At 44.6% G+C, this 14,424-nt stretch overlaps 1 protein-coding gene across 1 annotated transcript in view; it reads left to right on the forward strand.

The window, feature by feature from the left end:
• The first annotated feature begins 610 nt into the window (after positions 1–610).
• The window catches only part of C1H3orf52 (chromosome 1 C3orf52 homolog), a 39,750-nt gene continuing 25,936 nt past the window's right edge, over positions 611–14,424 (forward strand). The window contains exons 1-2 of the mRNA XM_052645021.1: positions 611–748; positions 11,894–12,023. Coding sequence (XP_052500981.1) covers positions 611–748; positions 11,894–12,023 — 268 coding nt within the window. The remainder of the gene's footprint in view (positions 749–11,893; positions 12,024–14,424) is intronic.

The raw sequence follows: 14,424 nt of genomic DNA on the forward strand, positions 1-14,424 counted from the left end.
TCTCTTTTTATATGTGGTCTAGGTTTATCATAGCTTTTCTTCCAAGGAGCAAGTCTCTTGATTTCATGGCTGCAGTCACCGTCCACAGTGGTTTTGGAGCCCAAGAAAATAAAGTCTTTTACTGCTTTCGTTGTTTCCCCATCTATTTGACACTAAGTGATGGGATTAAATGAATGAAATTTTGCTAGGCAGTGAAAGCTGGAGCAAGCCCTGGCAACAGACAACTGCTCGGGGAGGGTGGAATGTCCATCCGTGTCAAAGCCCAAAGGCCAATCAGGCCACCCACTCAGCTTCTGCTTTGTATTGAATTGTGCGAATTGAAAACGGCAGAGCAGGCAGCGCCCTGAACAAACCAGAAAAACAGCCTTCTTCCGCCGTGCTCGTGAGCTCACAGCTGGGAATGCCTGTGGCGCCTGGAGGGAGCGAGGCGCGCTTCCCCCGCGATAAAGGCCGCTGCCTGCCCGCCCCGCCCCGTCGGGTCCCGCCTACCACCCGAGGCCTCCCCGCCCGGGGGTGGAGTGAGTAGCTCGCTAGGCCACTTTGGACTCTGCACCCGCGGGTGTGTGCGTACTGCTTCTTGGCGGGCTGTTTAGTCCCCCTCTGCCGGTTCATGGAGGGGGCCAGTCCCCCATCTCCAGGAGATGAGCTGGAGCTCTCGGTGATCCAAGAGCAGCCAGACGAGCAGACGCCTCTCAACGGAGCCGTCCAGGGCATCCTTTCTTTAGCCGAGGAGCCCTGCCCAGTCCAGGTGAGCTCTCCTTGGCTCTGGCCGCTGTTAGCTGCAGGCCAGGACCCGGGCGTGGTAGGGCACACTTTCAGGTTTCCAGGCAGCTCCCGGGGCGCAGCCGACCCCCAGCGCCGCTGGTGCTCTCTGGAACATTCTGAATGGAGCAGACACAGAAATGCCCTCCAGCCTGAGCCTGCCCTCGGATCCCTCCGACTCAGGGATTAAGGAGTTTTATCAGCGAAGTGTGCGCTCTTCTCTTCAGAGAGAGAATCAAATGGCACCCCGCTCCAGTACTCTTGCCTGGAAAATCCCATGGGCAGAGGAGCCTGGTGGGCTGCAGTCCATGGGGTCACGAAGAGTCGGACACGACTGAGCGACGTCACTTTGACTTTTCACTTTCATGCATTGGAGAAGGAAATGGCAACCCATTCCAGTGTTCTTGCCTGGAGAATCCCAGGGACGGCGGAGCCTGGTGGGTTGCCGTCTGTGGGGTCGCACAGAGTAGGATACGACTGAAGCGACTTAGCAGCAGCAGCAGCAGAGGTGGTTTTGAAAATTTTTTTAACTTTCAAAAATCCCCCCACCCCCACCCCCGGTGCAAAGAGTTAGAATGATAACCGGAGTCTTCTTTTCTTGAGAATCTCTTAGCCTTCCTTTTCTATACTGCCTTGCCACTTGTTCCCCTACCACTCCCCCACCCCCAGCCTTCACCCACTGCCCACTATCATCCATCTTGGCTAACCATCCCCTGGGTCCACACTTTTATGTCTTCTTCGCCCAGTCTGGACATTTGGTTTCGCAGAAAGAGATGTAGGGGAGAAGGGAGAAAAAGGGCAAGAGAAGGAAATGGCAACCCACTCCAGTATTCTTGTCTGGAGAATCCCGCGGACAGAGGAGCCTGGCCGGTTGCAGTCCGAGGGGTCGCCAAGAGTCTGCTACTGAAGCGATTGAGCACTTAGCACAGAGGACTGGGGTGGGGGTGGGGTGGGAGTGAACTTGCCCTGCCTAGCTCAGTTTCCAGGTTCGTGTCTCAAAGAACTAGACTATGGTCGTTTGCTTTGGCCTCATTTCAGTTTCTGAGAAAGTCGCTGGTGATGTTTAGACAGAACTCTTTTCTGATTCAGCCCTAACAGTGACAGGAAACTTATTCATTCTCATCAAATGCTTGTAAAACAGCAGAGACTTTGAATTCTACCTTCTGATTAACCCTTCAAAGTGGCTTGATGTATACTAGGTATATGGACCTCCCCATGTATATACATATGCTTACAACCTGACCTTTCTGGGTCCCTCTCCTCCACTTCCTGTTTCTTTGACTGTTCAGCTGTTAATTTGAGGGGTAAACAGGAAATTCAGAAGTTGAAAGCATTGCTTTTGCCTTCTTCTTGATTCCTGGAAATAATGTAAAGTCTGCTTTTATAGGTACCCTGGAGAGTAATTTGGTACTTTATATTTGAATGAAAGATGAATGCCATAGGACAAGGAATGTTGAAGAAAGATGATTTGATCTCTGTGTATGTGGTTGTAATGGTGGACTTGCTTGGGTGGACTTGTATGGGTCCTCCAAGGCAATGTCAGGGAGTGGGAACTGGGAGTACTTGCCTCATGTTGGGTAGACCCAGGAACCCCAGGGACTTCATGGTTTGGGACTGAATCCAGACATCTGAGTTCTGGTGACACCTTCCCTACTAAAAGGTGTGTCCCGAGGCAAGGAACTAAGGTGTATGTTTTCTTTTCCCAGCTGTCAACTGACGGTAATGTAATGTGGCCAACCAGTCTTCTCTGTGAGCCTGGGAATGCACATTAAGTCAGTGGAGGAGCCGGACATATATAGGGTGTCAGTATTTTATTATCGTTTAGTACCTGCTTGGTAGAGATTGCTCTTTCATGTTTTAATTACTTCCTTGTTAGCCAGGTGTATACAGATATCTGAGACTTCCTTGTGAACTAGCTTTGTAGGCCACTGAATAGGATAGCTGTGTGAGGAACAGAATGGTGTGCAGATGAAGGTTACATCAGCATTTGGAGAACATTCTAGAAATGCTTGAAGAGGAAAAACTTTAGAAAAGAGAAAAAATCCTCATCTAATGTGTTGATCATTCTCTTTGGTTCCATAGCATCAGTGGAAGTGTATTTTAAATTGAAAAGTCAACAAATGTAGCATAAGCATGAGATACAGACTCTTAAGAATTTGGTGTGTAGGTCTCTTTATACTGTATGTTAAGATTTCCAGTTTTGAAATGTAGCATAAGATCATGTGGTCTTATTAACCATATGTTTTGTACCTATCATGTGTCAAATACTTCTGCTACATAAATGCATTTAATTAGCACAACTAACTTCATTCTGATTTGACAGAGTGAAGAACTTGAGGCTCAGAGAAGTTACCAAAATACTGAAGTTCGTTGGCTCTGAGATTGAACCCAGGCTTTTTAGGATTCAGACTTACGCTGCTTTTGTTGATTTATTTTATATGTGTGCACATATATGAAAAGTGAAAGTGTTAGTCTCTCAGTCCTGTCCGACTCTTTGCGACCCCATGTACTGTAGCAGATTCTCCAGACAAGAATATTGGAATGGGTAGCCATTCTCTTCTCCAGGGGATCTTCGTGACCCAGGGATGGAACCTGGGTCTCCTGCACTGCAGGTAGATTCTTTACTATCTGAGCCACGAGGGAAGCACATATGTGTGTATGTATATATATATATATATATATATATATATATATATACACACACATTAATATGTACATCTAATTTGAATATATAGGCGTAATCACATAATTTATATTCATTTGTATATAATTGCCTAAGCTATATACTATTACTGATTCTGTAAGTGATGGAACGTAGGTGAAATACGAGGAGTTGAGTGGTGTATCGGGACTGATGAGGGAGTTGCAGGCAGATGGGTAGATGGGTGAGGAGCAGGGAACAGTTTGGGCATCATTGGGAAGAAGACATCCCATATCATGGAGTATCTTCCTACTTGGAAGGGATATCTGAGAGTATTCAAGGGTCATGGGAAGAAGTTTTTTCCCTTTCTTAATTTGGGTTTGGAAATTGAAGGAAAAATTGTAAGCCATTGAACTTCACTTTGCCTACTGTCAGTGTAAACAGGGCAGTGAAGTTGGGTCAAAACTGGAAAAGCCATCAGGAATAATTGAGCCAGATTAGCTTTTTTTTTTTTTAATCAATTGTTTGTTTGCCTGTGCCTAGCCTTAGTTGTGACACATGGGATTTTTGATCTTCATTGCAGCATATGAGATCTTCAGTTGCTGCCTGTTGGTTTCCTGACCAGGGATCGAACCCAGGCCGCCTGTGTTTAAAGCATGGAGTCTTAGCCACTGAACCACCAAGGAAGTCCCAAGACTAGTTTTCTGTTATGGCTTATTACATGGACTCTGACCTCAGTTTTTAAACAGAAGTCCCAGAGACATTTTTAAGGATAGTAGCCTCATAATAATAAGAACTATTAATTCAGTACATGGAGAGTTTTGAGGCGGGCAAGGCAGATTTGAATAAGTTGGATAAAAATTAGCCCATTGCCATGTGTTGTTTAGAATTTAGGACTAGGATCAACTGGCTCTTTTGTGCTTCAGTCAACAAGTAGATTAAGTCCGACAATGAACATTAAAGTATAGATTGTACTGTGTGCTAAGAAAATTTCCCCCTCATCTGTGTAATATCTGGGCTTCTCTGGTTGCTCAGTGGTAAAGAATCTGCCTGCAATGCGGGAGCTGCAGGAGACATGGGTTTGATTCCTGGGCTGGGAATATCCCCCGGAGGAGGAAATGGCTACCCACTCCAGGATTTCTGCCTGGAGAATCCCATGGATGGAGGAGCCTGGTGGGCTACAGTATATAGCATCGCAGAGTTGGATCTGACTGAAAAGACCGAGTGTGCACACGTATAATGTCTGCTTCTCTTTGAGCCAAAGAGAAGAAAAGCCTTTTGTATCCAAGAGCTATGTAGTCCTGCTATTGTTGCAGGACCGTATGTCATGTATCTGAACCTTATCTGAAGAGGGATGTGAAAATCTGGGGGAATAGGCAAAGGAAAATCACAAAAATTCTTGGGCCGTATACTTCAATCATTGAATGTGAGATGCAGTTTGTAAAAATCTTTGAAAGTCACTCTGGAGAAAAAGCTTCCCGTGGCCTCTCCTTATGACCTAGAACTTGGGCAAGAGAGACTAAAGAAGCCAGTGAAGGAGGCAGTGTGTTTTTATGACCCAGTGTGCACGAGTAGCACACATCTTTTGTGTCAGAGGCTCTGCACCCTCAAGGTCCAGTGGAATCCCCTGGGGGCACTTCTAAAAAGAATTCTTGGGTTGACTCTAATGTAGAAACAGCTGAGAAGCCCTGTACTCAGTTGTTGTCTTGTGTGTGGCTAACTGACCGTTTTACTATGACTTATAGGATGTGAAGATGAGTCATTCAAAGGATTGTGGTCTCTGCCTTGGAGCTGACAGCAGGCAGGTGAAGGGGGCTGCATATAGGATGGCTGTGATGGGCTGGACTGGAAGAGGCATTTCCCACAGAGGAGGGCTGTGTAATTCTGAGCCGAGTTCACCCAGGAAATCAGAATATTGGTCTCATCAAACCACTAGGGTCCTGGTTGTGGTCTCTAGGGGACAGCATATATGAAGGCCCCGAAGACCAGAGAGGTACATGACCCTCATTCTCTGGCTTATTGGAGACTCCAGGCCATTTCGTGTAGGGCCACCCAAGATGGTCATGGTGGAGAGTTCTGACAAAACTGGAAAAGGGAATGGCAAACCACTTCAGTATTCTTGCCTTGAGAACCCCATGAACAGCATGAAAAGGCAAAAAGATAGGACACTGAAAGATGAACTCCCCAGGTTGTAGGTGCCCAATATGCTACTGGAAATCAGTGGGAAAATAACTCCAGAAAGAATGAAGAGATGGAGCCAAAGCAAAAACAACACCCAGTTGTGAATGTGACTTGTGATGGAAGTAAAGTCTGATGCTGTAAAGAGCAATATTGCATAGGAACCTGGAATGTTAGGTCCATGACTCAAGGCAAATTGGAAGTGATCAAACAGGAGATGGCAAGAGTGAACATGGACATTTTAGGAATCAGTGAATTAAAATGGACTGGAATGGGTGAATATAACTCAGATGACCATTATATCTACTACTGTGGGCAAGAATCCCTTAGAAGAAATGGAGTAGCCATCAGAGTCAACAAAAGAGTCCAAAATGCAGTACTTTGATGCAGTCTCAAAAATGACAGAATGATCTCTGCTCGTTTCCAAGGCAAACCATTCAGTATCACAGTAATCCAAGTCTATGCTCTGGCCAGTAATTCTGAAGAAGCTGAAGTTGAATGGTTCTATGAAGACCTACAAGACCTTCTAGAACTAACACCCCAAAAAGATGTCCTCTTTATTATAGGGGGCTGGAATGCAAAAGTAGGAAGTCAAGAGATACCTGGAGTAACAGGCAAATTTGGTCTTGGAGTACAAAAAAGAAGCAGGTCAAAGGCTAACAGAGTTTTGCCAAGAGAACGCACTGGTCATAGCAAACACCCTCTTCCAACAACACAAGAGAAGACTGCACACATGGACATCACCAGACAGTCAATACAAAAATCAGATTGATTATATTCTTTGCAGCCAAAGATGGAGAAGCTCTATACAGTCAACAAAAACAAGACCGGGAGCTGACTGTGGCTCAGATCATGAACTCTTTATTGCCAAATTCAGGCTTACATTGAAGAAAATAGGGAAAACCACTAGACCATTCAAGTATGACCTGAATCAAATCCCTTACAATTATACAGTGGAAGTGACAAATAGATTTAAAGGACTTACCTCTGATAGACAGAGTGCCTGAGGAACTATGGACGGAGGTTCATGACATTGTACAAGAGACAGTGATCAAGACCATCCCCAAGAAGAAGAAATACAAAAAGGCAAAATGTTTGTCTGAGGAGGCCTTACAAATAGCTGAGAAAAGAAGAGAAGCGAAAAGCAAAGGAGAAAAGGAAAGGTATATGCATTTGACTGCAGAGTTCAAAAGAATAGCAAGGAGAGATAAAAATTTCAATGATCATTGCAAAGCAATAGAGGAAAACAATAGAATGGGAAAGAGATCTCTTCAAGAAAATTAAAGATACCAAGGGAACATTTCATGCAAAGATGGGCACAATAAAGGACAGAAACAGTATGGGCCTAACAGAAGCACAAGATATTAAGAAGAGGGCAAGAATACACAGAAGAACTGTACAAAAAAGATCTTCATGACCCCAGATAATCACGATGGTGTGATCACTCACCTAAAGCCAGACGTGCTGGAATCCAAAGTTGGGTGGACCTTAGGAAGCATCACTACAAACAAAGCTAGTGGAGGTGATGGAATCCTAGTTGAGCTATTTCAAATCCTAAAAGATGATGCTGTGAAAGTGCTGCACTTAATATGCCAGCAAATTTGGAAAACTCAGCAGTGGTCACAGGACTGGAAGAGGTCAGTTTTCGTTTCAATCCCAAAGAAAGGCAATGCCAAAGAAGGTTCAAACTACTGCACAATTGCACTCATCTCACATGCTAGCAAAGTAATGCTCAAAATTCTCCAAGTCAGGCTTCAACAGTATTTGAACCATGAACTTCCAGATGTTCAAGCTGGATTTAGAAAAGGCAGAGGAACCATAGATCAAATTGCCAACATCTATTGGATCATTGAAAAAGCAAGAGAGTTCCAGAAAAATGTCTACTTCTGCTTTATTGACTATTCCAAAGCCTTTGACTGTGGATCACAACAAACTGTGGAAAATTCTTCAAGAGATGGGAATACCAGCCCACCTGACCTGTCTCCTGAGAAATCTGTATGCAGGTCAGGAAGCAACAGTTAAAACTGTACATGGAACAGCTCACTAGTTCCAAATCGGGAAAGGAGTGCGTCAAGGCTGTATATTGTCACCCTGCTAATTTAACTTATATGCACAGTATATCATGTGAAATGCTGGGCTGGAGGAAGCACAAGCTGTAATCAAGATTTCCAGAAGAAATATCAATAACCTCAGATATGCAGATGACACCACCCTTATGGCAGAAAGCAAAGAAGAAAATAAAGAGCCTTTTGATGAAAGTGAAAGAGGAGAGTGAAAAAGTTGGCTTGAAACTCAGCATTCAGAAAATAAGATCATGGCATCTGGTCCTATGGCAAAGAGATGGGGAAACAAGGGAAACAGTGAGAGACTTATTTTTTCAGGCTCCAAAATCACTGCAGATGGTACCTGCAGCCATGAAATTAAAACACGCTCCTTGGAAGAAAAGCTATGACCAACCTAGACAGCATATTCAAAAACAGAGACATTACTTTGCCAACAAAAGTCTGTCTAGTCAAAGCTATGGTTTTTCCAGTAGTCATGTATGGATCTGAGAGTTGGACTATAAAGAAAGCTGAGGTCTGAAAAATTGAAGCTTTTGAACTGTGGTGTTGTAGAAGACTCTTGAGAGTCCCTTGGACTATAAGGGGATCCAATCCTAAGAAAAATCAGTCCTGAATATTCATTGGAAGGACTGATGCTGAAGCTGAAACTCCAATAATTTGGCCACCTGATGTGAAGAACTGACTCACTTGAAAAGTCCCTGATACTGGGAAATATTGAAGGTGGGAGGAGAAGGGGTAGACAGAGGATGAGATGGTTGGATGGTATCACCGACTTGATGGACATGAGTTTGAATGAGCTCCGGGAGTTGGTGATGGACAGGGAAGCCTAGTGTGCTACAGTCCATGGGGTCGCAAAGAGTCGGACATGACTGAGTGACTTAACTGAACAGAACTGACTTGTGGTCCCTGCTGTCTCTTAAGAACTAAAACTATGTCTCAGGACCTCTGTTAACAGGAAGATAGGTTTCTATCCCCTGAGAAGTTCAAGGCTTCTTGTACTGGGCTCCCCTTTGCCGTGTGCCTTGTTGAGCCCCTAGCCTTGGTGACCGTGGAGCAGTGCTCAGGCTTCAGGTGAGAGTGAGAGGGGCTTACGCTCAGACTCCAGACACCCTCAAGAGGGTCTGCCTCTGTCTAGATATTGGGGCCTTTACGCCGTCCCCTCACCATACACCACCTGAAGGGCCAATGCACGCAGGGGCTCCAAAGTGTGACCTCTACTCTAGAACTTTTCAAGTACATTTTCAATACTTGGGGCACCCACTGTAACTCAGGAGCACACATTTATTAAGTGCCTGTTACCTGTATGAGGTGTGGGATATAAGAACAGGGGAATTTTAAGAGCCACTCCTCACTCTGGGTGGTTTCACTTTCCCTAGGGAAACAAGGCCAGTATTTGTTTATTTTTGGACCTGAAACCAGACAAGGCAGGTGGTTGCCACAGCAGATTAGCTGTGTGGACAGCTCATATACTGGGTGCTCTCTGAGGACAGCCTGGTAGCAAGGCCTTCACAAAAGGAAGAGACTTTACCTGGTTTCCGAAGAGCAGGAGGCTCCAGACCAGGGCCCCCCACCCACCTCTGGTAAAGCAGTTGATTCAGGTTGGGAGATTTACATTTTCAAACTGGGGCTGTCCATTTCCCCTGTAATCTGTGCCTAGGTGTGTGTTGTTTAAATTTCCCTTCAGGAGACTCTGAGGGTTGGGACCCACTCAGTAAGAAAAACTGCATTGTCCTTATGTGGACAGTTTCCTTTCCTGATGGCTCCCGCTAAAGTCACCATGGGAGAGAAGGTTAACAAGGCATCAATCCAGGAGGTGCCTGCTGCTGCTTGGTGGGAAGGTGAACACTCAGTGTAACCCACTGGCTCCCATGTTGAAAGCCAATGTCAAGTGCGCTCCGGGGTGCCACAGCGCGACCACCATCCTGCCCTTGTCCAGCAAGTGCTTCGTCTGCGTGATCTCTAGTGTTTACAACAGTCCTGTGAGCCAGATTTATTACTTAATATGTTTTACAGTTGTGAACCTCGGGGCCAGTGAGTTTCAGTAAGAAGTTTGCTGATAGTCAGCCTGCCTTTAAGTAGTATAACTGGGATTGGGATCCAGGTCCAGATCCACATTTTTTGTCCATCATATTCCATTGTTTCCCATGGTTTTCATGTAGGACATAGGAGAAGAGGAATGGAACCTTTTAGGGGTTAGCTACAGTACTGAGAGAGGAGAGAGCTGGGTGCACACGTAAGTGGAGCTCCACACGCTGATGCGGGGAGGCTGTGGACTAGAGGGAGAGCCATGTGACACTCAGCCAGCATACAACCCCAACCCGGCCGACCTCTCCCAAACTGCTTCTTCGAAGTGGACTTATCTTTGTTCCCTTGTAGGTGTTGCAGTCTCCTCGGGCTGCTGTGACAGAGCACCACAGGGCAGGTGGCTTAAACAACAGAAATTAATTTTCTCACAGTCCAGGAGACTGGATGTCCAAGATCAGGGTGCCAGCGTGGTTGGTTTCTGGTGAGAGCTCTCTCCCTGGCAGTAGAAGGCCACCTTCTCAGTGTATCGTCCCATGTCCTTTTCTTGGTGCATGTTCACAGAGGGAGAGAGAGACAGTGTGAGTTCTCTGGTATCTTCTTATAAGGACCCTGCGTGGTGTGTGTGTGTGCTAAGTCACTTCAGTGGTGTCCGACTCTTTGTGACCCTATGGCCTACAGGCCACCAGGCTGTTCTGTCCATAGGATTCTTCAGGTAGGAATACTGGAGTGAGTTATCATGCCCTCCTCCAGGGGATCTCCACCCAGGGACGGAAACAGCATCTCCTATGTCTCCTGGATTGGGAGGTTCTTTACCGCTAATGCCACCTGGGAAGCCCCATAAGGACACTAATCCCACCCTTAGAACTTCATTCTCTATTACTTCTTTACCAGGCCCATGTCCAAATACAGCCACACTGGGGTGGTGGGTAAGGTGGTTTAGGACATTAACATATGAATCTAGGGACAAAACCATTAAAGCCACAAGGGTAGGTAAAATGAGTTTCCTCCAGCTGCCTTCAAGATTTTTTGTGTGTTTGGATTTTAGCAATTTGAATATTTGTCTAGGTACAGTTTGTTTTCCCTAAGTTTAGACTCTTAAGTTTCTTAAGTATGTAGTTTTCTGCCTGTCTGTAGTCTTAGGATGTGTTTTATCCAGTATTTCTTCAAATATTTTATCTGCCCCCAGTTTTTTATTCTCCCTCTGGGATTCCAGTTATCTTTGTACTGCGTTGTTTAATATTGTCCCACAGTTCTTCATTGCTCTGTCATTTATTCACTCTGTTTTCTTTGCTTTTCACTTTATGTAATTTCTATTATCCTAACTTCAAGTTAGGGCTTCCCTTGTGGCTCAGTAGTAAAGAATCCACCTGCCAATGCAGGAGACAAGGGTTCAACCCCTGGGTTGGGAAGATTCCCTGGAGAAGGAAATGGCAACCCATTCCAGTATTCTTGCCTGGGAAATCCCAAGGCCAGAGGAGCCTGGAGGGCTACAGTGCATGGGGTTGCAGAAGAATTGGACACTAATTGATGACTAAGTAACAACACCAACACCTCCCTTGCAGGGCTGTTTAGATAAGTGAAATGGTGTTCTGTAGACCATATTGGTTGTAATTATTTACTTTGACCCCACCCTCTGCATCACTGAACACACTGCAGGCTTATTTCCTTGTGTTCCTTCCTTATTACACAGAGTCTGGGCCACAGCAGAAGGTTCTTAGCTTTTTCTTGGTCTAAACTATACATTATTTTTCTCTTAATCGTCTACTCAGCTTTTGCGTACCCAAAATCTTCAGTGGGTTCCCAGTACAGACCAGATTAAGTCAACACCACTCTGGCAGCATTCGAGACCCTCTTCAGGGACGCTCCAACCTTTCATTCTCTCCGATCTTAACTGTCGTTACTTGCCTCTGAAACCTGCATTCCCATCAGATGAATCTTTTAGCCAATTTCATTATGAATCAATGCTGAGGATGTTCTTTCCTGGGTTTGGAATGCCTTTCTCTGTTCATCTTTCAAAATCTTGCCTGTTCTTCCCACCTCAGAGTCCCCAGAGCATGTTCTCCTTAACTTCTTTATGAGGCTCCATAAACTTGACTCAGTAGAGTGGAGTTCCTTGAGATCAGGATCCTGCTGCCTTCATTTCTGTGTCACTGGCCCATAGTAAGCATTAAAAAATGTTTCTTGAAGTCAAATGACTGCATCACAGTCTCCCTCTGCTTTCCAGGCTGACAAGGAAAGCCCTTGGAGCTCTTGTAATAAGAAGTTGATTGGAAAGTGCAAACTCTGGATGGTCCTTGCCTCTGTTTTCCTGAGTTTCATTCTAGTCATCATCATAGGCTTATGTCTAACTGGAGGTAAGAGAGTTTTAAATGTGACTAAGTTGATGTGTTTTAAGAACTTATGTAATGCTTATGACTTAAATGCTGAAATCGAAGTTGTACTCACTGCTACTTCATCACTTATAATATGAATTTAAAACTGCTTTGGGGTATGTTGTATAGATGGGCGATATACATGATTTTTGCTTTTTTAAAATTTTACTTCTGGTTTGTTTGTTTGTGACGCCATAGACTGTAGCCTTCCAGGCTCCTCTGTCCATGGGATTTTCCAGGCAATAATACTGGAGTGGATTGCCATTTCCTTCTCCAGGGGATCTTCCCAACCCAGGGCTCGAACCCGGGTCTCCTGCATTGTAGACAGATGCTTTACCGTCTGAGCCATCAGGGAAGTCTAAAACTGCTTTGGGTTATGTTGTATGGATGGGCGATATACATGATTTTTGCTTTTTTTAAATTTTACTTTTGGTTTGTTTGTTTTATAAACTCTGGTAGAAGTATGGGGACCATTGTTTTGCCCTAAACTCTATGCCCTGGATGTTGAAGATTTCTTAAAATTTTAATTTACTTAAACATAAATTGATATTTTATTGTATCTTACACATGTGTGTTTGAAAATTTTTTAAAATAATTTACTTAGTAGAGATCATTATTATAAAGGGTTATTATTGTATAAAGCCAACTTCATCTGATATACCTGGCACATCATTGTAATGACAAAATGATGAATAACGTATTTGAAAGCATTTTAAAAACTGTAGAACCGTGTATCTGTTATCTGTCATTATCTTAACTTCTTTTAGAAATCACTATGTTTGTGTTGTATGGGTGTGCAAAATAAAAACTCATACGGTGCTGGTGTTGCCTGTGTATTCTACATATATTATCCCATTTTATCTTTTATTCTGAATATGAAAATAGTACATGTTCAGTTACCCATAAAGCCCATCCGCATTGTTAGTATTTTGTTGCACTTTTCTCTAGTCTTTTTCTTACTTGCATTTTAAGGATAATTTGAGGTCAGTTTTTTTTTTTTTTAATTTTATAATTTTGTGGCTTAACTTTAAGATTTTAATGTTACATTGCAATCATTTTGACAATTCATTAGAAGTTATGTGTGAACACACATATATATATTTTTAAATTACTTATTTTTAAATTACTGCATGATGTGCTCTTCCACACTTTTAACAAGTCTTTTGCTGCTGCTGCTGCTGCTGCTAAGTCGCTTCAGTCGTGTCCGACTCTGTGCGACCCCATAGACGGCAGCCCACCAGGCTCCCCCGTCCCTGGGATTCTCCAGGCAAGAACACTGGAGTGGGTTGCCATTTCCTTCTCCAATGCATGAAAGTGAAAAGGGAAAGGGAAGTCCTTCAGTCGTGTCCGACCCTCAGCGACCCCATGGACCGCAGCCCACCAGGCTCCTCCGTCCATGGGATTTTTCAGGCAAGAGTACTGGAGTGGGGTGCCATCGCCTTCTCCGAAGAAGTCTTTTAGGTAGTTGCTATTTTTTTTTTATGATTATCAGTATTAAGATTTTTATGATGACAAATATAGCACCCCCCCTCGTGGGCAATCATTTCTGTTTCAAAAAAGAAAAGAAAATGCTTTCATTTCTATGTAGGGGTGGTTGCCGGCTGCAGGGGTGTAAAGGGGCTCTTCTGAAGCGGGGATACTCAATCATTTCTGTTTCAAAACAGGAAAGAAGAAAAATGCTTTCATTTGTGTGTAGGGGTGGTTGCAGGCTGCGGCGGTGTGAGGGGGCTCTTTTGAAGCGGGCATACTCACTCTGAAGTGGATCACGAGAGTGATCTGGTCACCACAGGATTAAGGTTGAGCCGGGCTGTCCATAGCAAACGCAGTCACAGAATGAGAGCAAGAATGTCAGCCCCTGAGTTTCTCCAGAGGGGCCCTGGGAATTCTCAGGGACTGCATTCGTTATTCACCTCCTGTTCCACCTTGTCCCAGCCCTTTCATCTCCTGTCGCAAGGTTTTATGGTGCTTGAAGGAATAGGAAAACTCTGATGAAGTGTGCCAACCTTCAGCATCTGAGCCTCCCAGGCGGCCACCATGTTTGCTTAGTAACTTAGGGCAGTGTTTAGGTGGGATGGCTAAACACTTCATGGCTTTGTGGCCACAGACTGGTCCTGAGGTAGGGAGAAGCTGATAAGGGGTGCCACTGCCCCTCCTCCATCACACTGAGGACAGTAGGTTTAGTGTGAGTGTTGGTACTCCCTTTTCCGATCAACTCCCACGTGTAGATGTTGAAACTGAACTGAGTCACACAATCTTGTCCTGTCACAACCAGCCAGGGCTGCCAAAGATCTGGTTGGTTTGATATTCAGGATTCTAAAGCCCTGGACCCAGGCACTTTCCTGGTGGTCCAGTGGTTAAGACTCCATGCATGAGTTTGATCTCT

The sequence above is a fragment of the Budorcas taxicolor genome, chromosome 1 (assembly GCF_023091745.1).
Source record: "Budorcas taxicolor isolate Tak-1 chromosome 1, Takin1.1, whole genome shotgun sequence".
In the NCBI taxonomy this organism is placed as follows: Eukaryota; Metazoa; Chordata; class Mammalia; order Artiodactyla; family Bovidae; genus Budorcas; species Budorcas taxicolor.